The sequence below is a fragment of the Ursus americanus genome, chromosome 23 (assembly GCF_024610735.1).
Source record: "Ursus americanus isolate L20-20 chromosome 23, mUrsAme1.1.p, whole genome shotgun sequence".
Taxonomy (NCBI): Eukaryota; Metazoa; Chordata; class Mammalia; order Carnivora; family Ursidae; genus Ursus; species Ursus americanus.
This window is the reverse complement of record NC_142149.1, coordinates 7,629,844-7,655,768: the sequence shown is the minus strand read 5'-3', so window position 1 is coordinate 7,655,768 and position 25,925 is coordinate 7,629,844. Positions and strand designations below refer to the sequence as shown.

The following is a 25,925-nucleotide window of genomic DNA, read 5'->3' as shown; positions in this document are numbered from 1 at the left end:
CTTGAAGAAAGACGACCCTGATCTTACAGGAGCGGTCTGCTTTTGCTGGAATCGTCCTCATACTAAAATAGACATAAAAACAAACCAAGCATCGTCCCGTCAGGGTCACTATCAGGGGGGATCGGGGAAACGAAGGCTGGCAGTTCATTTCTTGTGTAGGTTACAAAACTGTGCTTACTCTTTTTTAAAATGACACCTGTTCAAGACCTTCGAAAAGATAACATGATCACAAGGAAAGACATCTGAGAGTGGAGTGGGCACTTTGTGGGTCTCACTTTACCTAGACACCAGTTGGGTCACTGGTTTTAAACTGGAGGGGACAACAGCTATGGCTGTAGTAACTGTATGCCCCGAGCATACGGAGTTCTGAGCCCAATGCCACTCTGCCCTCCTGGGACTCTCACCACCCCATCTCTCCCAGCCGCCCATGAGCAGGGGCACCCCCTCTAGTGCGCTACCCGCCCCAGCCCCTCTACCCTACACAGAGGAGTCTAAAGAGAAGCTGGCTCCCCGATGGCTTGGAACAAGAGGTAACCACTAGCTCAAATTCTTGTCTAGCTCCTAAGCTCCAGGATGAGGGATGCAAGCCCCATCATAACCAACATCTCAGAAAGAGACAATGAAAAGCCCTGATCCCCACCCCCAGCAGAGTGGGCACCCCAAGACACAGCCAAGCCTAGAGAGAAACCTGCAGCTGACTGCTACCTTCCCTGGTGGCTTCTTTCCCAGGTCACTCACCCATCTCTAGGGCTCACCCTACCTGCTAAACAGCCTCTGGACTTTAACTGTTAACTGGTGAATCTGGAAGTCAGATAATAGGACGGAAAGACCAAGGCAGCTCAGCCTATACCGAAAACTGTAATGGATGTTTCTTTTCCATTCCCCATCTTCCAAAACTGGACCCAGGATGGTGAGTTGTGGGCATGGACTTGGAGGAGGATGAGGAAGGAGAGGCTGCAGGATTATGACTTATTAATCTATTTGGAACAGAGGCTGAATCATCGCAGTCAAAAATGAAATCGCTTTAACTGGGGCGGTTCAGCTCCCACTGCCTGCGTGTCCCCCTTCGCACACAGCACGCAGCAGGGGAGCTGAGCTGAGTCGCACCAGCAGGTGCGGACCAACAGCAGGCTTACAAAGCCGGGTGACTGGCTGTACGGTCGCTGCACCTCTGAGCACGGACATTTGGGAGAGGGCAGGAGTCGCCGCTCTGCTGAGCCTCTGGCGGCTCCTTGAACCGAATTCTGGAACCCGTGTGCCCCCTCGCTCACTGGGCGGGCGGGGAGGGGTGCCGGCCACTGCATTGAGAAGTGCTTTCCCCAAACCCATTTCCTCCCTGCCCTCCCCCTAGCCCTGCGCCCTGGGACGACCAACGGCAGACACAGCTTTGCCAACTTGTCTGACGGAGGAGATGGCAGGGGTCCTGGCGCGAGTCTGGGTCCCCCGGGCCGCCACCCCAGCTGCCTGGGATATGCTGGATGAAACACAAACGATTCTGTGAAAGCAGTAAGAGGGAAAGCAGCGCGTGTCCCTGCCAGGAGTGTGAGTGTAGGGGCGGCCAAGATCGCCGACCCTTCACGCCCCCGCCGCCCGTGAGCGCCGCCCGCTAGCTCCGCCCGCAGCCCCCGGCGGATTCTCCACGCGGCTCAGCCCGGTCCTCCTACGGACCGGCGGGCGGAGCGAGGCTGCTGTGACGTAACCCGGGGGGGGGCGTGGGGAAATGTGCCGAGGGGCCGGGGCTCCGCGGGGCCAGTCCCGGCGACGCAGCCACCCGCGCGCGCACGCGCTCGCTCGGCCACCGGCGTCCCGAGCCCCAGTCCGCGCTCGGCGCCGGGGGTCTGCGGGCCCTTCGGGCTCCGGGCGGCTCGAGGGGCAGGCGGGAGCCGGCAGCGCTGGACGACGAGCGCCAGGTGCCAGTCAAGCTGCTGCGCTCCTGGACGCCGGGCTGGATTGGGGACGGTCGCTGGGTGCGGGCGAGCCAAGCTAGCGGATTGCAGCGGAAAAGCAAAGGTGAGGCGTGTGGGAGAGTGTGTGTGTATGTGTGTGTGAGCGCGCGCGGGTGTGTCTGTGTGTGAGAGAGAGAAAAGGAGACGCACTTGGGCACCTGGGTGCATCTGCGCTGCATGGTGGTGCGCACCTCGGTGTGCCCAAGAGTAGGTCCGGGTGCGTGGTTCTCTGCCCTGTGCCTTTTGGGGGGTGATTTTTGTGGCAATGAACGACAGCGGCTGTCCGGCGTGAGTGGGGGCTGTGGGTCGTGTGTGCAGGAACGGACGTGTCCGAACCACGGCATGCTGGTGTGGGTGGCATGCGCCCTTGTCCAGTCCTCGTCCCCCAGCCGACTCGTCCAGGTGGTAGCTGCGACAGGGACAACTTCTCTCCCAGCCACCTGCAAAAGAGCCTCCAGGGGAGGAGAGCGAGTCTGCTGGGGCGGGGACGGGGGTGTCCCTGCTCGGGCTTCTGCGGGGCTTGCATCCCGAGATCCGAGATCGGAGCCTGTGAGGGGCAGGCGGCGGAGCAGAGAAAAGGGAGCGCTTCTCTGTTCTTCCTTTCCCGGCCTGGGAGATGGTCTAGGGTCCGCTCCCCCAGCACCCAGAAGGAGAGGACAGTTTGCCTATGTTTGGAAAGACCAAATCCCTGAGTGGCCCGCGCCCGAGGCGCTGGCCAAGTGCCCAAGCGGCTGTTCCCCTCTCCCAGCCATCCCTGATGTCTCACCACCCCCTCTCAGCGTTTAGAAACTGGGGTGCTGGCACGACCATCTTTAATCCCCCCCATCGTACTCCTGGAAATAGGAAATTCTTTAGGAAACCCTTGGATCTGAGAGCCATCGAGTTGAGTGATGAGGATTTTCTGTGCCCGTCCCGGGGAACCGAATGGGCTGTCCAGAGTCTCACCTCTCCCCTATGCCCTTTGCCAGCGAGGCTGGGGCTTTTCTGGGGCGCTCTAGCGCCACGCTGGCCCACACCTGGCTATTGTCTCTCCCGCAGGTGGGGCTGAGACCTACTGGGTTTAACAGGCCACTGGAGAAGTGACGGTGGGGAATGAATGGGGTGGGGGGGTGATGCAGAGGTGGAATGCTGGGGAGAAAGGAAAAGCTGAAGGCGAACAGGATTTCACACCCGTTCCTGATGCCCAGTCCCCATCCCCACGCTCAATTCTTAGGCTCTGGGAAAAGGAAGGGATGCTCCAGACCATTGTCACCCTCCTCTCCAACACAGCCCAGACTCAGTCTCAGAGGAAACCAACAACCAGCCATTTCCAGGGTCTGTAACTCTTAGGCTGGAAAAACAAAGCAAAAGCAGAAAACCAAACCTCCTTGTGCGTTTAATCGAACCACAATCCAACAAGTATTGATTGCCGGGCATTGGGCTCCACGTTCACTGGGACCCAAATGAAGCAAAAGTCCCTGGGAGACCTCAGGCAGCAGACTTCGTTGTTAACGAAATCAGAGTCACCGTGATTTAAGCTCATTTCTTCCCTGGAGGAGCCTCCGCACTCTGGGCTGGCTCCGCAGCTTACCTCCTCTGCCACCTTCCCCGAGCTCGGCCCGCTGTTTATTCCTGCTTCTCAGCCTCTTTAGAGAAGCATTGACCCCATGCAATTCCATGTCGCTCACTGAGACTCCAGCCAACAAGGCAGAGTTAGGGCAAGAGGTCAGAAGTTGACTCTCCCTCACCTGCACCATCAACATCCCTATACCTCCGAAAGCTCTAGATAGAGCTTCTGCCACCCAGGGGTCTTCACACTCACCCAGACATTGGAGTGTGAGCTTGCATGTTACATAGACGCGACCCTGGAAATGCTAGTGATTAATGTACACTCCAGTACAGGCAGCTTCAATAGGATTCTGGGTCTGTAGAATTAAAGTACCGATAAGACAGTTAGAAAAATAGTGGAAACAACCCACATTAATCCATGGATACCAAAAAATGGTATCTTTACCACTTTTTGATAGCTGCCGGTTTATGCTTTTTACCCAATGCAGAACTTAAATCCTGGGTCCCCAAAGTACTTAGCAGAAAGGTCAGCCACAAAGCCCAGACCCCACTTTACAGACAGTTGTCTGGCAGGGAAATTAGCACAGAGAAGATAAACAATGCGCCTGGCAGTGCAGAAGGAATCAGAGGCAAAGGTGGGCAAGGATCTTCGAGTACTTGTTGCTGGGGAAGTGCCCCCTAGCTAATTAGCAGTCTCGCCAAGCATAAAGGAGCAATCTGCAGTCTTCACTCAGGCCCCGGGGAAAGTGCCCGGCTCAGGAGAAATGTCTCCACCAAGTGAATTATTTCCTCTGTGTGCTGAGCACACCACCCCATTACCATCTTCTCTCTTACTGGAATCACCTCCTTCCTGCCCTCCCTGCTTCACTCTTCATATATTCAAGACCCAGCCCAAACATTCCTCTTCCAAAGCCTCCCCTGAATCCTCCAGGAAAGGAAGGCATCCTCAAGCCCTGTGTTCATTTCTCCATGCAATTCACACCCTAGATGAGCTGGCTTCCTCTGCCTGTCTCCCCTCCTAAATTCTCACCTCCTAGAGGGCACCCCAGCCGTGTCTCCTTCAAGCCTGGATCCCCGGTGTGCAGAACAAAGAAGCCCCCAGCGCTGGCTTTTGCATGACAGTAGACAAATCATTTACTTATGTGATGAGCTATTGTTTTAGATCTTAGGCCAAGCCGGTAGTGTTACAATTACTTTCCCAGCATGATGGTAAAACGAGTCAGCTGTTTTAAACCAAAGCCCAATTATCAGTCACTTGTTTTCCAGCCCACTGAGCAGCAGATAGGATGCTGTGGAAAGTGCAGAAGGGTCGGGTGTCCTGTGTTTAAATCTCAGCTCCGCCAGTTATATACACGGAATGGGAGCAAATTACTTAAACTCCCTAAGCCTTGGTTTCTCATCTGTAAAATGGGGACGGTGATCCCACTTCATAGGACGGTTGGGAAGATCAAGGGGATGAGTGTGAATGAGTTACTTCGCATTTGGAATTCACTTCTGTGAATGAGCCTGACTCTCTCACGCCTGGCTCCTGTTTTCCTCCTTCATCGGGGGATCCCAGGCAAATCCTCTGGAGTGTTAGAAGATGAGCGTTCTGAAGCAGCATCCCCCCGAGGGACTCTCTGAGGCATGTGGAGGTCAAGCACTGGGTATTGGAGAAACGAAAACAGAAGAAAAAAAAATAAAATAAATCATGCGTTTTAAATATAAAAGCAAGCCAGATTTTTATTTTTTAATATTTAGGACCATACATTTGTTCATTCTATGGGCAGCTTTCAGTAGATTACAAATAAATGAGACGGTAGAGGAGAAAAGGGGGAAAAATAAGACTTGTTGAGTCCTGATTATGAGCCCAGGACAATGCTAGGTGCTTCCACATACATTCCATCCCTTAACCTTCGGGGCACCACCATTTTAAGCAATGAGAGTCGGGGTGGTTAAGTGCCTGGCACGAGGTCACGTGGGCTTCCTGGTGGAATCCTGGTTTGTTTTACCTCTAAAGTCTGGGATTTTTCCACTCTGGGGTTTTCAGAATGGAAAGACTCCAAAGCAGTCGACAAGTCAGCGATGTCCTCACGGGGAGCAGGCCAGGAATGCCGGTGTCAGATCCCTCTGAGTCAGGGCTGGACTTCACGCTCTGCCTTTGTACAGTCTGGACCAGTCAATTTCTTAGGAATCAAAGTACGGGCTTTGTTTTTGTTTTGGGGGTGGGGTGTTTTTTGTTCCGGGGTTTTTTTGTTTGTTTGTTTGTTTTTGCAGCCACAGCCATCTCCCACATGTGCGTCACCAAAGATGACAAGATAAACTATGATGACTTAACCCAAACCCTTCCCCCCTGTTGGAAAAACAACTCAAAAAGTCTGCACACTGATGAGAATGGGCTGGTAGCTCTAACACTGAGGCAGAAAGATAACACATTGTCAACGGAAGAGTCTGTCTGAGAGGGTAAACCAGAAACACGGAAGGCTGGTGAAAGCATAAGTAGCCTCTGACTGATGGGCCCATCTTCCTTTCTTCCTTGCAGATGTCACAGTGGACCCTTTGTCTCCAGAACACATTAAGGTGAGAATAAGATCTCTGGCTGGCTGGGACTAGCCTAAGGGTGTAAGGCAGCCATGGATATGGAGTATGAGCTACTCAACGAGAGCCGCACGTGGCTTTCCCCTCCATTTGACCTCGATGGCTCTGTGGTGGCGGCCAACAGCTCAAACCAGACAGAACCATACTATGATCTGACCAGCAATGCAGTCCTCACGTTCATCTATTTTGTGGTCTGCATCATTGGATTGTGTGGCAACACACTTGTCATTTATGTCATCCTCCGCTATGCCAAGATGAAGACCATCACCAACATTTACATCCTCAACCTGGCCATCGCAGATGAGCTCTTCATGTTGGGTCTGCCCTTCCTGGCCATGCAGGTGGCTCTGGTCCACTGGCCCTTTGGCAAGGCCATTTGCCGGGTGGTCATGACCGTGGATGGCATCAATCAGTTCACCAGCATTTTCTGCTTGACCGTCATGAGCATCGATCGATACCTGGCTGTGGTCCACCCCATCAAGTCGGCCAAGTGGAGGAGACCCCGAACGGCCAAGATGGTCAATGTGGCCGTGTGGGGAGTCTCCCTGCTGGTCATCTTGCCTATCATGATATATGCTGGGCTTCGGAGCAACCAGTGGGGAAGAAGCAGCTGTACCATCAACTGGCCAGGTGAATCTGGGGCATGGTACACGGGGTTCATTATCTACACCTTCATCCTGGGGTTCCTGGTGCCCCTCGCCATCATTTGTCTTTGCTACCTGTTCATTATCATCAAGGTGAAGTCCTCTGGAATCCGTGTGGGTTCCTCCAAGAGGAAAAAGTCTGAGAAGAAGGTCACACGGATGGTGTCCATAGTGGTGGCTGTGTTCATTTTCTGCTGGCTTCCCTTCTACATCTTCAATGTCTCCTCCGTCTCGGTGGCCATCAGTCCCACCCCAGCCCTTAAAGGCATGTTTGACTTTGTGGTGGTCCTCACTTATGCTAACAGCTGCGCCAACCCTATCCTGTATGCCTTCTTGTCTGACAACTTCAAGAAGAGCTTCCAGAATGTCCTCTGCTTGGTCAAGGTGAGCGGCACAGATGACGGGGAACGGAGTGACAGTAAGCAGGACAAATCCCGGCTGAATGAGACCACGGAGACCCAGAGGACCCTCCTCAATGGAGACCTCCAGACCAGTATCTGAACTGCCTGAAAAATAAATAAATAACACGCCAAGCTCTGCCAAGTGGCATGTGCTCCCTGCCCCCACCCCTCTCCTTCCTCCCACCCATCACACCTGGCTTCTAGAATAGGGAATTGCTCAGCATGAGTCCAATCAGAGAACAGTGTTTGAGTCGGCTTATCTGAGTGAATGATAATGTATTAAATTGATCACACCCCCCCTCCCCTTAAAGTGAATATTTAAATGCAGGCAGATGATTCCAAGTCAGGAGAAGAAGAGATCATGCCTGGGTATGATCTGTAGAAGTGGTGAAGCTCAACAAAAATAGAAAAGTTTATCTATGTGTTTAAAACCTAATATGTAACCTTGTGGTCTTACATTTATACTTCTCTATTCTACTCCTCGCTAGCCCCTGTGTAGTCATTACCTATGTTTCCTGTGTTCAAAAGTACACAAGTAGCAAATTGAAGTATGCCTAGTATAGGTGGACGTTTATTACAATGTGGTACCTGCAGAAATGGACTTGCCATGAAGCCAATAAAGTTTAAGCTTCAGGGATCTCTCATGCTTGGGCAGTATTTTCACATGACCACACGTTTAAAAAAAAAAAAAAATTTGTAAAAGTAAGATATTTTTGTATTCTTTTTCTTAAAGAGGTTTCCTTAAAGCTTCCAGTCTCTCAAACCCACCTCTGCCCCTGGGAATTGGCCTTACTAATTTCAGGCAAGTTAGATCAAAGTAAGAAGGAAGAGGGAAAAGAGAGTTGAGGACCCAGAACACAAATTCATGTGTTTTCTCTTCTTGGATATAATCAAAGAATTATTCATTTCCTCAAAAGGACATAAATGGTTGGGGTCATCGATTATTGTATTTATCAAAACAAAGTCTGCTTTGTTATACGATTGCATTTTTTTTCTCCTTAATTTGCTTTAGTCTTTCTTAGGGAGCCATGGATGGGGAGAGTAGAGGAAATCACCGACACAAAAGGCAAAAAAAAAAAAAATGGACTGTGATTCTCGTGGGGAAAGCATTTTATTTTCCCCACCATGAAAATAAATGAGTAAGAATAAAGCAAAATTACACTTTTATAAGAAACCATGAAATTCTTTTTTTAAAAAATGCCAGACTTGGCTTCCTAATGAAAGAAAATGGAAATATAGTTCAATGACTCCTCTATAATTTTTTGTTTTTAAGGAGTGGATACAAAGCTAGGCACTAAAAAAAGAAAATTCACAGTGTACTAAAGACCTGAGGACCCTGTTCCTAACACACAGGCACGTGTGCCAGCCCAGCAATGTGTAGCACGTAGCAGGTGCACGAGGAGGAGTGTCGGAGAGTCCCGTCCCTTGTAGGTACACCTGTACCACCTTCCTCGCCCAGTAGACACATTAAACATCCACCTTTAATGCCACGGGCTCTCTGAGCTGTACCTCACGCACAGTCATACTAGACAGGCACCTCACACCATCAATGACATTTTTCTGTCCCTGAAATGGTAGATGAGCTCACCTACAACCCATTAGTAAGAGATGATGCCCATTTCACCAATCACCAGGGTCTGAAGTAATATACAGTCGGGTGTTTGTGAGGATGCCATCATCTCTGGGTTTTGAGGAAAGCCGCACTCTTAGTGTCTCATGTATAGATGTGGCCGGAAAAATGAGCTTTCCTCTCCTGGCTCCTTGAGCAAGGGCCGTTTGACAGAATGACTAAGAACTCCACCTGTGGCGGTCGCTGTTAATGGGCTGCCTTCATTCTGTCCATATTATTCACGCCACCTCGTTCCCAAAAGTACTTATCGAGGCCCAGGAAAATGTGTTCGGTAATATTATGATAGATAAATAAATCCGTGCAAAAATTAAAAGAGGTACAATTATAAGATGAGACTCTAGGAAAGCTGTGACCCAAAAGTGCCCACAGTACAACCTCCCACTATGACTGAAGGAAAGGTCAGCTGTAAGTTCTGCTCGGGACGTCCTAGCAGCCACGACGGATAGAAGGTGACTGCGCTTACCCCCCCTCCATAAAAACAAGCAAAGATTTGGAAGGAAATGCTTTAAAGCCAACATTACCATTACTAATAATATGAAATGTTCCAGGGTCTTTGAATAAAGGCTCATTTTTTACTTAGGGAAGTGATTCCAAGGGACCAAGAACGGATGGAAATAATTTCAGGGAAGACAGACTGTGTAGCACTCAGGCTCCTGCAATCAGAGACAGCCTCCAAGGAGGCCACGGCCCACGGCAGCCATCCAAAGTCTTCAAACAAAATGCATATCCAGGTATACGGTCGCTGCTTAACAGCACGGTGATCATTCTAAGGGGCCTTTAAGACTGAAGCCGTAATTTGGTCCAAATCAGCCAGCAGGTTGCTACTCTCTGAAAAAGAATTCTCCACTTTTTGAAATACCTCTTTCAGGGATAGCTTGCTCTCCGGTGGTTTTCGTTCTTCCAAAAGGAGTAAACATTTTAACTTAAATGTGAACACAATTTTAATTCCAAAATGCAAGCTGCGCCTTGACTCAACATGTAATTATGAACATGAATCTGCTGGATGCTGGGAGAGAACAAAAAGTAAGGCCCCTCCACTGATTTGAGGGCAGCCGGTCATCTGGATTACACGAGCTACTATTTAAACCTACCCGTTAGCACGGGTAGTTAAGAGCTGGTTAAACCTAAGTGGATCTGGCGAGAGAGGCATCAGGAGGAGAATGTGACATTGTGGCCTGTGTTGAATGACGTCAGTTTGTGTTTCAGTAACACGGAGAGTTGAATATGGAACGTGGAGTTGAAACGTTGGTGGAGTTCGTGCCATAGCTTGGGACAGTCTAGGCGGACAAGGAGAGGGACACTGGGGGATAGAAGGACACTGCATTTCCTTCCTTTGTTTTTGGAAGAAGAAAGAGGAGGAGGAGACAGGAAGCAGAGGTGGAAGAAAAGGAGGAGGAGGAATCATTACTCTTCATTAGTTGTGGCTGCTAGGAAGTCCTGAGCGGAGCTTGTAGCCGACCTTTCATTAAGTAATAGTGTGGGATTTTACTGCAGGCACTGAGGGTCACAGCTTTTCCTATAGTCTCATTTTCAAACTATACCTCCTTTTATTTTTGCATGGATTTATTTATCTATCACAAATGGTATGCAGAGAGGAAAATGTGGGCTGGTGTGTGGGACTTCCAGAGCTGGCCGTGAACTGGAGTCCGTTTGCTTACACAGATTTAACCTCCTCTCCGTGGCAGAATACAAGTGTTGCTGGCTAGATAGGAGCCCTGTGCTGGAAAAGTGTACAGTCTGGTCATTGAGAGGTAGGAAGGAATGTCTGTCGGGATACGTGTTCCCAATCAGCTCCACGTGTGACTGTTCAGTCGAGACAGCTAAGTCAGGACGGAAGGCAGAAGTGAAGGAATGTGGCAAGAGAACCCCTAAAGGGCTCCATATATGGTTGGGGGTCCCATTAGTGTTTCTGGACCATATGGCATCATATAAATCACCATAGGTGGCAAGCCAAGCATTTGAGCTTTGTAAGTTATAATTTATACTTGGTCACTTGTCTGACCCCCACTTTTGCCAGATTCAGAAGCACCAAATTTCCTACCAAATGTTCTATCGGAGCAAACCTTCACCTAAACGGGTTGTTCCCCTTCTCATATGTGGATTTCTTAGAATAGTCCCATAGGCAGAGTCTCAAATTTTTTTTCTCTAGCCATTCATCTGGAAAGTCAGCGCCAGGGATTATATTCTATTTAACAGCCGAAAAGCTTTCGTGGGTCCATTATGCAAGTCAGCAGACCGTCAGGGTTGGGGACAGCAAGGGACGAGTGTTCACACCCCCCTCCCCCACCGGCCACCGCGCTTCCTTTAACTCCGCGGTGACCAGACGCAGGCTGATCACCTAGTTTTTCCCCCTTAGATGTGTCAGGTTGTATGGATCTGGGCTGGGCTTCAAAACAGAGTTAAATATTAGCCAAGACCTAACCAAGCTGAATATAAAACTACCGATTCCCCTGAGATTAAAAGTGAGCGTCATACTAAATGGAACGCTGTGGCCTGCTCACTGGGTTCCGTGGACGTCTGCCTCCCATCGGACAGAGATTTTCAGCATGAGACGGATCACACAGACCCAACCTCAGGTGCGTGGAGAGGAAGGGGAGATGCTTTCACTTTTCATCCCTCTTTTCCTGGCATTCTTGAGGGGACAGATGAGGGAGAGAAGAAGACCTCTTGGCCAGGATACTGGTGTCTGGTGAGGGTAGGTGGCTCCCTGAAATCTGAAACGGCATCCCACAGCGTCGCGCACTGCCATTATTCAGGGACCGGGGGCTCGGATTGCTTAAGCCACAGAGCAGGTCCCTTACAGGGCAGTCACTGAAGAAAGAAAGGCAGCTGAGCTGTGGAACACCCCAGTCAGACAGCTTTAGCCCTGGACTCCGGGGGAGACACAGTTGTCCCAGATCTTTACAAAGATCAGGTTGCAAAGTAGCCAGAACAGGGGCCCAGAGGGAAATTGCTAGGCTCACAAGAGGAAGCCCGACGGTCAGCTCTACCCGACCACCCATAAACGCACCAGGTCAGCTCTACCGGACCACCTGTCGACCCAGCAGGCACCTGGAAGGAGCAGCAAGGCCACTCCTGGGCCGTGCTCCCCCCTTCCTCGCAGATGGCTGGGGTACCCATTCCCATGGAGGTTCCCCCCCCCCCCAGGCAAGGGAGTGCGGCCATTACTGAGGGGGCGGCTATATTTCCTCATGGGTATTATTCTTCACAAGAAACCCAAGCGGTTCTCTTATAACCAAGGCTTGGTTGTTTTCTCAACGCTCCCCAGCATCCTACTTCTCAGGACAAGGGGACGGTCTCCCAAGGCTCGCTCTGCTTTCTGCTCCCAGGCCCACACACCCCGCGATGTAGGACACACAGGTGACACCATGGAGCACACGTGTGGCACACACATTCGTTTGTGTGCATGGTACACACCGTGACACACATGTGCTCACATGCGATATGCCTTCTATGTCTTGTAGGCAAACTTCCGACGCAGAGATTCTCCGGGACTTTCGGTGGAGGGACAGAACTATAATTTGACTAACTCGTTGAAGGTCTAGGGATATACACTCTTTCTTTTTCCTTCCTTTCTTTTTTAAATGGGGGGGGGGGCCTTGTGTATAAGCCAATTTTTCATGCAGAACACTCCATGCCTGATCATTGACTGCATTCCTGGCCCCACTCTGCTGTCTGTCCCTGCAAATAACGAGCCACCTCCGTTAAAAAAAGAAAAAAAAGGTAGAGTTGGCAAAACTACCGTTCATCCCCACCGGTTAACCAACTGGAAGCACGTGTTCTGCTAACAGCAATAGTTTTGCATGAGAAAAAACACACAATTTCTTTGGAGAAAAATCACTCAAAATAATTTTCAAATGGATTCTCACTGAGGACAGATTCTAACAGACATTTCTCCCCGCCCCCCCCGTGCTGTTTTGTTTTTTTTTTCTCTCCCACTGAGGTCTAACTGAGGTCTAACCACATGATGTTCGTTTCAGGTGCACACCATGACGCTTTGATAGCTGCACATACTGTGGGATGATCACTGCAGCAAGTCCACTGAACACCTGTCACCATCCATAGCTCTAGAATTTTCTTTTTCCTGTGAGGAGAACTTTTAAGATTTACTCTCAGCAACTTTCAAATAAGCAATACAGCATTATTAACTATAGTGGCCATGCTGTACCTTACATCCCCTTGACTGACTGACTTTATAACTGGAAATCTGTATTTAGCCCCTTTGTCCATTTTGCCCACCACCGCCCCCTCCCCATGTCCCACCTCTAACCACCACCCATCTGTCATCTGTATCTATGAGCTTGGATTTGTGGGGTTTTTTGTTTTAGGCTCCATATATAAGTGAAATCATATCGCACTTATCTTTCTCTGATTTATTTCAGTTAGCATAACGCCCTCGAGAGCCGTCCATGCTGTCACAAATGGCAAGATTTCATTCTTTCTTGGCTATCATAAATAATGCTGCCATGAACATGGGGGTGCAGATACCACTTTGAGAACCTGTTTTCATTTCCTTTGGATGGATAAATGCCCAGAAGTGAGACAGCTGGATCACAGGGTAGTTCTATTTTTAATTTTTTGAGGAACCACCATACTGTTTTCCAAGGGGCTGCCCCAATTGACATTCCTACCGACAGTGCAGAAGGGTTCTCTTTTCTCCACATCCTCGCCAACATTTCTTTCTTGCCTTGTGGATAATAGCCATTCTGACAGGTATGAGGTGATATCTCATCATGGTTTCGATTTGCATTTCCCTGATGATGAGTGATGTTGAGCATCTTTTCATGGACCTGCTGGCTCTCTCTAGGTCTTCTCTGGAGAAATATCTATTCAGATAGATAGTGTGCCCATTTTTTTTAAACCAAATTTTTGTTATTATTAAGTTGTATGAGTTTTTTATCTACTTTGGATGCTAACCTCCTATCAAACATATGATTTGCAAATGTTTTCTCCCTGTCAGTAGGCTGCTGTTTCACTTTGCTCTTTGGTCTGTAGCAGCTTTTTAGCTTCATGTAGTCCCGGTTGTTTATTTTTGCTTTTGTTGCCTTTGCTTTGGGTGTCAAATCCAAAAAAATCATTGCCAAGGGGCGCCTGGGTGGCTCAGTCATTAAGTGCTACCTTCGGATCCGGTCATAATCTCAGGGCCCTGGGATGGAGCCCTGCTCAAAGCGGAGTCTGCTTCTCCCTCCCCCTGCTCTTGCTCTCTCTCTCTATCCTCTCTCTCAAATAAATAAAACCTTTTTTAAAAAAATCATTGCCAAGACCAATGTCAAGGAGCTTACTGCCTATGTTTTCTTCTAGGAGTTTTATGGTTTCAGGTCTTACTTTTAGGTCTTTAATCCATTTTGAGTTGGTTTTTGTGCATGGTGTAAGACAGAGGTCCAATTTTTCTTTCTTTCTTTCTTTTTCTTTTTTCTTTCTTTCTTTCTTTCTTTCTTTCTTTCTTTCTTTCTTTTTTTTTTTTTTTTTGCATGTGGCTGTCCAGTTTTCCAAACACCGTGTATTGAAGAGATTGTTCTTTCCCCATTGTCTGTTCTTGGCTCTTTTGTCATAGGTTAGTTGACCATATAGACATGGGTTTATCTGTGGGCTCCCTATGCTCTTCGGCTGATCTATGGGTCTGTTTTTATGCCATTACCATACTGTTTTGATTATTACGATAGCTCTGTGCCCCCATGCTTCTTAATACAAATCTGAGGTTGGGCAGTTTGGGGGAAGCGGAGATGCTTGGCCACCAAGAAAATGAACTTCAGTTCTCTCCCTCAGGCATGAGCGCACCTCCACAAAGAGGCTCTCCAACATAAAAGAAGTCTCCCCCTTGCCCATCCTCCTGCTACAGGGCATTTCCAGGGTTCGGGATATCTACGTCAGCTCCTTTCGTGTGCTTTTTAAGTACGTGCCGGTATGTGATGGGGAAGAGAGCTGTGCCTCCCATCTGTAATCCAGACACTTCTGGAGCAAAGACTCAGACTGGACAAAGACTCACTCTGTTTGGCTTCGTCTTAAACGCTTTTTTGCAGATTAGTCTCCCAAATCTCTCTTCCAAACTCCCAGGCGGATGGGCACCGTGGTATTTATCAGGCTTGCTCAGGGGGGCAACAGACCACAGGTGGTTCATTTTTCCTCTCCTCTGCACCTTGTCGTGACCACCTTTTGCATTCTCCTCACTCTAAAGGGCCTGTCGGCCGGAAGGTGACAGCATTGTATCCTCAGCCATGCTCCATGTGGCTCTGCTGGGAGTGGTCTTTGCAGCTGAGGAAACCCATCCCTCCTCAACCTTAAACAGAACATTTCTAGTCCAACAGAGCAGATGCAAAATCTGCTCAGTCATCAGCAACAAGGTTCTAGGCTGTTGGGTCAGCACGGAAATGGGTTTTTAGAGGGTTTGGGATTTCACAGACTTCTTTAACTGCCTCCAGGATCAATGAAGTCAACCCTCAGTGCTGGAGAAGAACCAAAGCAGGGCACTGAAGTGTCAGACTGCGTCTGCAGTGAAAACCTCACGTCGGAGGTGGGCTTCGCCTTCCAGACCACCCAGTCAGCTGAGGCCCGGAGATACTCGGGTAGTGTCAACATAGGAGACGGGGCGCCTTTAAGCAGGAGTCTCACACTGGAAAAATCCAGCTCATCAGAGTTCCTGTGCTTTAGCTGTTTCTTCCATCTGTCTTTCAAAACAATGTTCGCTAATGTTTATTGAAATATATACATACATTGAAATCTTAAAAATGCCTTCTCTTGACAAGTCCACAATGCCACCTTTAAACAAAGGCACACCTTAGTTTTCACAACGTGAGAACGTGAGAACAGATTTTGAAGGAACTAGACAGCAAAGGCCTTTAATCCCACGGGGGGCTAATGCAGAGCCGGGCCTCACTCCTGCCCCTGTCCGTCCCGGCTTCTGGCCGTGGCCTGGCCTCAGACAGAAGCTGTCCACTGCACAGCTGAACAGGAGAAAACAGCTCCTAGTGAGAACCACCAGCGAATGGAGGCTGCTTACCCATCAGTTTGGAGGAGGAAATCAGCCAGCCCGGCCCCACAACCAAATGCCGTGAGCAGCCTCCACGCTCACCCTCTCCGATGGCAAGCAAAAGCAGACAATCGGACTCTCCAGAATGATTTGGAAGCCTTTTCTCCAGTAGACAAAAAAAAAAAAAAAATCTCCATTCCACTTTCCAACAGCCTGAGGGCCACGTCAGTAAGAAAGAACAGAGTACGGAGTTGACTGTGACAACGTGTTCAACGGCAGTTTAAGGTGTGTGGCATCTTTCCGAATGTAGACTTACTCCGTGTGCCCTAATCTGTCCGTCACTCCCTCGCTGTCACTCACCAGTAAACGACAGAGGGTTTTTACAAACAGTACATCAATCATTCTCACAGGAGACTGAAAACTCGTCCTACACGGGCACTCACACTGCACTTTCCCCTCTCTGCTCTTCTGAGCGGGGCTGACGTTGTTGCCATCCCCCTTCCTGAGGGTGGTGGAGGTCCAGAAATCCGAGCCTTCGGGCCCCCTCCTACCACGGCTGTGAAGGCTTTACGGAGTTTTCTTTCTCCTTCCACGCTCTGGACACAAGGAAACCAGGGAACATCCAAAAAAGCCTTTAGCAGCCCCCGACTGCAAAAACAGTGTCAATGCCGTGATGTGATAGATGGTTTTAATATGTCAAGAATAGGTGTGCACGCAAGCTATTTTTATTATTCCTGGGGTATTGTGAATGTGGTTACTCTTCTTAACATGTCATTCCTGCATGTCCGGTATTGAGAAGAAATTGCTAAAACTGCCTTTGCCTTCAGAGAAGCTCTATCTCTGTGAATGTGTGCATTTCTCTGTATGTCAGATAAACTGGCCTCTCTCTTTGCTGTTATAACTGACTGTGTATGCTAGAAAGCCAGAAGCAAACATTGTTTTTTAGTGACTTTTTTTTTTTTTTTTTGCAAGTGTACTGTTCTATAAACTACCTTCCCATGAAATCATACTCTCCACCAAAGGGACTCAGACTGAAGTTTGTTCACTAGGCCACCTGTGTGAACTCACCTCTGCTCCCATCTACCTCTGAAAAAAGACTACACGTTCAGGGAAATGGGCCACGGTCCTAGGTCACGAGATAACCCACACTTTCCAGGTTTCCTGAAACACTGACCCTGGAAACTTTAGGATATATATATATATATATATATATATATATATATATATATATATATTTTTTTTTTTTTAATTCTAAGCCCCATGAAAACCCTACAAGATGTTTTCTAGATGTTTTAGCAATCATTTGGTAGCAAAAGAAAAACAACATTTTAAAAATAGCCACTGCTAAGTCCCACTTGGTCTGCAGACTGATCCTTCATGAGCCGAGGGGATGGCTTCCAGATTCTGGAGCCGAGCTGGGAGAGCATGGCTAGGTCACGGTAAAGCACGCAGGGACAGGGGTGCTCTCAACGTGCCGGGAGGATGTGCCTGTTCCTGCTGATGGCAGACGCGATGACAGGGAGACCTCAAGCGTTTTAAAATTAGGCCAAAGAACATTTTTCACCTTCTCATCTTCTTTTCATTCATTCAAAATCAAAACATAATGAGAATTTCTAGGGGCTGAAAACGGGGTCTCAGCTACAAATCTGCTGACACCAGAAAAGAAAGCGAGCTAACATTTGGAGAGCTCACGGCGGACCAGTCTCTGCGCTGGGCACTTTCTAGGGGTCATCTCATTCAGTTTCCCCAGGAGCTAATGCCCACTCGACAGACAAGGAAGCCGAGGCGTGGCGAACTTGCATCCCTTGCCCAAACGGGCACTCTGAACCGCTCTGCCGCATCGCACTTCTACCCACGAGACGTGCCCGACCTTCCCCAGCCCACGCTTCCTTGTCCGCAAAACAGGGATAACACCACAAACCGCGCAGAGTTGTGTAAGAGACTGGGTGAAAGAAAAATATTTTGAACAATTTGTCACATTATCAGGCACACAGAGGTACCCAGTAAATATTAGGTTTCCCTCACCTTCAATCACAGCAAAAAAAAAAAAAAAAAAAAGACCAGAAACTTTTTGGTTGTTAAACAACTGACCATTTTCCAAATTGGCTAATATTAAACTATCGTCATCCTGCCATTAGTGGAGAGCGTAGCGGGCACTGAGCCCGCCAACCACGTGATGCAAGATGAAAGCCGGTCCAGGGCAGGAAAGTAAATGCATTATGTGTCTGCCGATAAGGTGTGCACGCTTCCTATCTACACGGGGTGTTCCTTTCTGCAGAAGGGGCTTTCCTCTCCCGCCAAGCCTAACTAAACTTTGGTCCCCTCCAGATCGGACCGGGGATGTAAGTTCCCACCTCCCTAAACAGAGCCTCCTGTTGCCAAAACATTCTAGAAACTTAGCAGTTCGTGGCATGTCAGAAATTGCTGAGCTCATTCTTTGTTTTTTCTCCAGTGTGAGACCATGGTCGGCCTGGGGCCTGCTGCTAGCCAGAAGGAGAGGATCGTGCCACTAATCCCGGGTCTGTAACCATCTGTGTCACTCTTAGGTCCAGCTGGAAACAGATGGCGCACTCAAAGGGGGTTAACTAAAATGAATGTAAAGAAGGAACCATGTACAGAGGTGTGGGTGGGCGTAAGGGCATCAGCAAGAGACGGATGAGGCGCCCGGACACTCCGTACAGGTGGAAACCTTTACCAGCCCTCGAGCTGAAGGGACAAGGGAGGGGATGATGTTACTGGGGCCGTGAGAGCCGCAGCCACGGGGACGGTGTGACTCTATGGGAGCTGTAGCTGTAAAGTATACTCAGCCAGGGCCAGCGTCACCGTGGATCCCTCTGATCTCCTCCCATGGCTGAGCTCAACCCGAGCCAGAGGGTAAGAGAGCCAAGGGAGGCAGTGCACAGAGGCCCGCCTCAGGGCACAGAGCAGAGAGGGGCACAGAGCACGGATGGACAGACGGACGGGGCGGCAGGGAGGAGGCACAAGGGGAGTCCCCAGCACTCCCATGCATGGGCCAGCCCCAGAGACCCCAGCATCTCAAAGCTGCCCACGCTCTACTGGCATAGCTGAAGGGAGCTCAGGAACACTGTCGCCTTAGGTACGGGTGCAGCCGAGGGGCCCTGGGGGCCTTCCAGTGTTAGCAGCATTCTCGAATTCCTAAGAGGATAAACGAGATTTTCAGAAAATAACCATCGGATGGCTTAGATGGTGCAAAAGGGGTCCAGGGTTTGAGTTCCACCCACAGAGTATTCCGGGTGGTCAGCTCCCAAAGATTTAACTCTGCTTGGGGCACTCCTGCTTCAGAATACAATTTTATGGTCTCCCTGTGGAAGGTATCAATTCATCTGTACACAACTTCTCAAATGTCAAAGTCAAGTAGGATGCTCTTCCCCTACCCCCACCTACACCAAAAGCATATTAAAAAACCAACCTGGCTATTCGATACATATTAACCAGCTGTTTGCACGTGCTCCTAAACTATATTTGCAAACACCCGAACTCCGCATTTTCTTTTGTCTACAGAGCCAGAGTCTTATCATCCAGTCTTGGGCCAAGCAGGGCTGACGAATCTCTTTCCTGGTAGGATGTAAACAAAACACCACACAAACACGCACCCCAACCCAGGAGAGGTAGAGCCCAGCACCGCTTTCTGCAAACACAGCTCCTCCTCCTACCTCTCTGCAGCGTCCCCAGAGGCCTGCTTTCCCTGAAATGGACATGTCCTGAGCTGACGTCCGCTGATACTTAGATTTTAGGTTGAGTGAATCCCAAGACAGGGCACGATCCTGCCACTGGCTCATCCCACGGAAAAGCAGACTAGAAACTGCTTCCTCCCGAGCTATTCCTTCAGGTGTGCTGTATCCAAGAGGGAAGCATCCCACCAAACTGTATCATCGCAGCCGGATATTCTCAGGTGGCCCCTGTGCGTGCCTGGGAGGCTCCCGCTCTTTTCTAGGTGAGGCGAGGGCAGCGGTATTGTCCTAGAACAGCTTCTCTTACAGATCTGCGTCTTCAAGCTGAAGACCTTCAACCAGGTCGGCAGTGACCGCCTCTCCTTGAACTTCTGCTAACCCCCGGTATCACTGTCCTAGGGTATCGACCTGTGTGAACACACTCACACACAGCCCTGAAGCACCAACATAATGGAACAAGATGGTGAAGGTGGACAGGAGTTGTTGGTTTTTTTCCCTAATTCCACAAGTAACCTTCGAAAATGCAAAGAATTCGCATAATTTGGAGGAGAGGGGAGGGCTGATCAGAAGATGAATTCATTCCACACCTCTGAAATTTGAGTAAAGCTGATTATTTTATTTCTTTCATAGGGATTCTAAGGTAAGGTGTACTTTGAATATTTGCTGATTTGTTAGCAAACCAATAGTCTATTACAAAGTTAAATGATTATCCGTGCACTAAAAACATTGTGAGTGTCTACTGTGTTGCCAGACAGTGTTCTGGAAGCTGGGAATTCAGTGAGATGAAAGACCAAGTCTCCCCTCCTTGCTGTAAGGGAGACACTCAACAAACAAATATAACAAATAAGGGAACACGAAGTCTCAATATAGTAACAGATGCTCTGATGAAAATACATGGACGGTAAAGACAGGCGGTTAAGCACATATGCCCCAGAACCAGACAGTCTGGTTTATATCTCAGCTCTGCTACCTCCTAAGTGACTTGGGGCGAATTATATAATCTCCCTCGGCCCCAACTTCCTCCTCGATAAAGTAAAAATAAGAACTGGATCTAGTTCGGAGGGATTTGTGAATTCGGCGAACTGTGAGCATGAAATAAGGTAGTTCGTTCATATTCAGAGTCTGTAACAGTGGCTGACATACAGCGAGCCCCGGATCAATGTCAGCTCTTCCTACTTTAGATGGGGCAGCCTAGGTGGGCTTCTCAGAGGCAGTGACCCCCATGTGAATATCTGGTAAAAGAAACAGCCAGAGGGGGCTCCTGGGTGGCTCAGTCAGTTGAACATCCTACTCTTGATTTTGGCTCAGGTCATGATCTCAGGGTGCTGAGATCGAGCCCCACGTCAGGCTCCATGCTGAGCATGGAACCTGCTTGAGATTCTCTCTCTCCCTCTGCCCTCCCCCACCTTGCCCACACTCTTTCTCTAAAAAAAAAAAAATTAAAATAAATTTAAAAGAAAAGGAAACAGCCTGAGTGGAGACCTTAGGGAGAAGTGCGCCACACCTTGTTTATGAAACAGAAGGAAGGTGGGTGAAGTAGGAGTAGACGGCTGGGAAAGGTGAGGTCATGCAGGGACTTGGTGGTCTTCGATGGGAGTGTGCCTCTGCCCCCAAGGGGCAGGAAACCATCAGAGGTTTGAAGCAGGAGAGGCACTAGGATGGACAGTGGGTGGACACGAAGCATAGGGATCTATTGTAGATCAGGGATGAGCAAGCTATGGTCCACAGACCAAAGATGGCCCCTCTGCCTGCTTTTATAAATAAAGTGTTATTGGAACACGGCCATGCCCATTCATTTACATCCTGTCTAGTCCTGATCCCCTGCAATGGTTGCCTTGTTGAATGGTGACAGAGGCCATAGAGCATGCAAAGCCCACTGACTCTGGTTTTTGCTAGCAAAAGTTCATCAACCCTTACTTTCGAGGAAGAAGAGTCTGTAGGACTTGTAAGTAGGTGGGGTGGGGATGTCAAGGATGATTCTAGGTCTCTAGCCATGAATAACTGGGTGGTGCCATTTCCTGAGATGGAGATGCCCTGGGGGAGAGTGCAGGATGGGTGGCAGGCAGAGAGTTATTACTGGGGACGCGTGAAGCTTGAGATCAGCCTGGGGTATTGCAGGAGCTCAGGCTGGAGTCACAAATGCAGGCATCACCTGCAGACACCGTTCCTTGCTCTGCATTTCCACCGCTACAGTGACCCTCTAACTCTTAGGGCCGCAGGGCAGGAGGGGCTCACCTGGACAGGGAATGCAGACCAAGAAGGGACGGGTGCTAGGGCTCCAGCCTGGACCCATCAGGGATCAGAAGTCAAGAACAGGAAGAGAAGCCAGCAAACATGATGGAGAAGTGCTCCGTGAGGTAGGAGGGAAGGCCTTGGGGCTTGTCGCAGGAGCCAAGAGGAAACACTGTCCACAGGGGCAGGTCAGCTATGCAGAAAGGCCCAGAAACTGAGAAGCGGCTGAAGCTGGTGAGATGGTCTTCCTCGCTTTTACTGGATGGGGAGGTGATATGAGAAGCCCTGATGGGCGGAGCTGGGGAAAAAAGAGAACCAGAAGGGCCTGGAGACATCCGTCCTGATGCAGAAAGGAAAGATGGACAGGGGCGGAAAGGAGGTGTGCAAACAACAGAGCAAGTTTTTAAGACGGGAGACACCAGAGAATATTGTTAAGATCAGGTTTTACCCGCCATCTGAAAGTCAAGCGTTCCTACAGAACCTTTCAGAAGCCAAAATGCTGCAAAGAAGCAATTACCATTAATTCATATGGGAGAAATTTTGAGTGCTCCCATACCCAAAAAATCACCTTAGTCTTTTCTGATACTTTGGGACACATCTTGGTAACGGACACACAAAACCGGTGGAGATACAGCCTGGATGCTCACAAACTCAGTTCAGAGCTGCGGCAGTCGGATGCTGGGATGCTGAGCGTGCTTGGGGGAAGGGGCTGGGCGCCCCCTCGCTGCTTTGGGGTGCTGCCTCTATCGGGCGGGGCCTGGCTTCTGCAAAACCGACGCTGCACACTGTTTGCGCTTTTCGCCTGTTTTTCATAAAAGTGAAAATCCTCTTCAAATTCTTTCGGTTAGAGAAAATAGATTTCAAGGGAGGTCTTTCTTAAAAGCAAAGGGGCCTAACATGAACTTTTGAAAAGCAGGAGGGGCTTATGATGGCAATGATCTGGCTGAGGGGGGGAAATTATACAGCAGAGAAGGAAGTGAAGCCTCTGAGAGGTGGGAAGGGAGATCCAGAGGTCAAGTGGAGAGGTCAAGGGAGCAGAAACACTGCTCTAACAAGAGAGCAGGTAGAGGAACTAAGTAGGTATTCAAGCAGGCTGGCAGATGCTGCAGATTTCCCAGGAGGACATTCGTGCCTAATTACTGCGATTTTCTCAATACAGCCAGGAAAGGCTCAGCCGCTAGGCTGGAACGGCAGCGAAGGGAAAAGACAACGTATGGGACTTGGAAAGAGGTCCGAGCCTGTTACAGAGTCACCGACTGTTAATCAAATGTCTTTTGTCTTCTCCACAGCATGTAGCACAGAGCTGGTGAACACGGTAACTGTTCGACAACACACGAATTCAGGACATCACCTGTGCAGCATGAACTTTCCATCACCTCTCTGCCACCTTTTTTTTTTTTTTTTCTCAATCAAGGTATGGAGAATATGTGTATCCCAGACGTTCAGGCTCCTTTCATCAGCGGTGAGGCCTGCCTGGCTATTTGTCCAAGGCAGAGTCTCAGGAATCTGCAAACAGTTAAGTCAAATAACCACCCCTCCGACCACAAATGTCAGCCCCAGCAGACACAGCGGATGAACGGGGCTCTGAAGATAAGACATCAGGACGGCTGCATTAGGCTCTCTTTATCCCACTGGCATCTGGACCCAGAGCAAACACCCAACGTCTGAATCCCACCAGGCGGCGGTGCGGAGTCCAAGCTTCCGTCTGGCCTCTGGTGTTCCTTTTACCGACAGGGTCTGCCCTTTGCAGCATCCAATTCCCCTATCTTTCCTCCCCTCCCCGTTAATCTGCTGTTGCTGCCGTTCCTTTTCTTTTTTTCTCCCTTTTGCCTCTTCTAGTATAAGCTTGCTTCTTCCACTTGTCCTCTCTTCTCCGGGTGTGCCCGGCCCCATCCCATCCCAGCTCTGTGAGGGGCTGCCCCTCCCTCCAACATCATGGTTGGGGGGGGTGTCCCGGGGTGAGTCTTCTGCAGGTTCACTCTTCCGATGGAACACGGATCTGCCTGATCTGAGGCCACCGTACGTCAAAGGAGAAGGACTGAAACAAGTTCGTGAGGAGGCTGTGATATGGGTGAGAACCATCTCACTGCCTTTGGTGTTTTGACTATTAGGTAATTGATGGCAGAAGATCCTTTCGCCTTTTCCAACACACCCTTTGAGCCGATACTCTGTGATTCTGTCACGTGTATGCATGATGCTTTTTGCTCATCATGCAAATATTTATTGACTCAGCCTGGGAGCCAAGGTCTCTGGGACCCCTTCCCAGATGCTAGACCACATATCACATAAGGGAAGGAGAACGTGTGGTCTCTGCAAAGACCAGTTACGAACGCTTCTATTTTCGGCATTATGTTGCCTTGATTTCCACATTTCTATTAAAAAAAAATAAGAACAAAGCTGTCCCCTCAACAGTCTGAATGAAACCAGAATGCCAATGGGCCCAGAGAAGGCAAACGTGTCAGGACAAGTTCCCAGTTTTGAAAATGAGCACTCCAGCACACAGACACTTGGCGACCAGGCCTGACCACCCTGGCAGGTGTCACGTGCCCCCAAATCACGCTCCAGCTCAGGTCCCAAACTGCCGAGATAATTGCAGAAAGTAGGAAGCAGTGTGGGAACCGTCTGAATGTTGGTCAGAATTGTTTGGCCCACCTGTCTCTTGATGTTCTAAAATTTTCTTTGAAGCTAATAATGTGACAAAGTAGAAAGATCAAGGACTTTAGAGTCAGGCTGACCAGGATGTGTAGACAGGCTTGGCTGCTAACTAACTGTGTAATCTCAGGCAGGTTACTTGGTTCTGCCGAACCTGACTTTACCTATCAAACGCGCATAAGACCACCTACGCTGTAGGATTATTGTTAGGATCAAAGGCAACATATGCAAAGTGCCTAGATGGGGCTCAAAATTACAGTTATTATAACTGGCAGAATGCCTGGGTTTCAACTCAGAAGCCCAGGATGATCTAAATATAATCTCTTGAATGTTAACACTGGATGTCTTCTACCCCTGAAGTTTTAAGGTAAAAAGAAGAAAATGACACCAAGACATCCTCCCCGTCCCCCACACGCAAGTCCCCGCACTCCTCCCTAAACCAAAACAAAATGATGGCGATAAAGCTCTGAAGTGCCTTTGCTCATGCACCCCCTGGAGGAAAACAAGAAGGACTAGTTTCTCATCTCTGCCCCTCTGTCCCCAGCACTTGCCTTGTCTGGCTGCTGAAGCTCTTGGCCCCCACCCTGGTTCTGAGAGGGCCAGACAGAGAACAAAACAAAACAAAAACAAACCATAGAAGAGGAAGGGGATGCAGGACCTTGATGCAGAAGGGAAAGGAGAAGGAGACAAAGTCATAGACACATTACCTCCAGCCCCCGGAGCCTTTCCAGCGCCCAGTTTCCAGTGCAGAAAGGTTTGGTAACAGCCTCTGTTAAGCGCTCAGTTCTGCATGCAGAAGAGCAACAGTGGCATCTTCAGGGCAGCCAGAAGAACTTGGCTGGGGAAGCAGAGGGGAAGCTCTGGTTTCAGAACACACCCCGCAGGGGAGACGTCTGTGGCCAGCTGGCCTTTTCTCTCCCTGAGATGACAGGTGAGTGCACGGTACAAGCGCCCTCATACAAACCCCAGGCCCCCCACCAAAACTGATCCCTCGACATGCCTCCCTCTTACTGCTAGACAGGCATCAGCCAAACTCTTAAGTGGCTGGAAACTCAGAAGGGTGTGTCAGTTAGGGACTCTAGGGTAAGCAACCAAAACTGATTTTGATTTTCAAAGAAATGAAACTTATCAGTAAGATACTGGACAGCTCATGTAATCTCTGGGAAAGCTGGAGAACCAGGCTCAGGAGACAGGGACAAAGGGAAGCAAAAACATTCAGAACCCAATCAAAGCAGGCCACCGGGCAATCAGTTCTGATGAGGGGCCTCTCACTATGGTCACCCATAGCTGCCACCAGCAGCACCGCCAGCACAGGCAGCTGGGAGCTCCGGCTGGATTCAGCGCCCCTGCTGCTTCCTGACATCACTGGCTCTCCATTGAAAGTCCCAAGCAGTTGGCTGATTAGCCAAGCCCAGGCCCCCAAGCTTGCACCATAGCTGTAAGGGGTCCCTGGAAAAGATCTTGTCACACAGAGGTGATTTCCCCAAATACAGAAAAGACATTCCACAGATGCTGGGAAGCTAACATCAGTAAAATATCCCCTACGGAATGCAAACGACATGACAGCAAATTGCAGACCTAGCACCATGGAGTGTTCTGAGTCTGTGCGAAGTTGCGTGACAAACCAGTAAAGGCA

At 49.4% G+C, this 25,925-nt stretch overlaps 2 protein-coding genes across 2 annotated transcripts in view; one reads left to right on the top strand and one right to left on the bottom strand.

Annotated features, from left to right (window-relative positions):
• Window positions 1-25,925, bottom strand: part of SLC39A11 (solute carrier family 39 member 11) — a 401,963-nt gene that overhangs the window by 374,269 nt on the left and 1,769 nt on the right. The window lies entirely within an intron of this gene.
• On the top strand, window positions 1,769-7,760 carry SSTR2 (somatostatin receptor 2). Its single transcript, XM_045814482.2, has 2 exons — window positions 1,769-2,010; window positions 6,016-7,760. Exon 2 carries the CDS (start codon window positions 6,107-6,109, stop codon window positions 7,214-7,216), a length of 1,110 nt encoding a protein of 369 aa, XP_045670438.1. The 5' UTR covers window positions 1,769-2,010; window positions 6,016-6,106; the 3' UTR covers window positions 7,217-7,760.

Excerpts from the sequence above, each read along its gene's own strand:
- SSTR2 (XM_045814482.2), top strand. The coding sequence starts at position 6,107 with ATGGATATGGAGTATGAGCTACTCAACGAGAGCCGCACGTGGCTTTCC.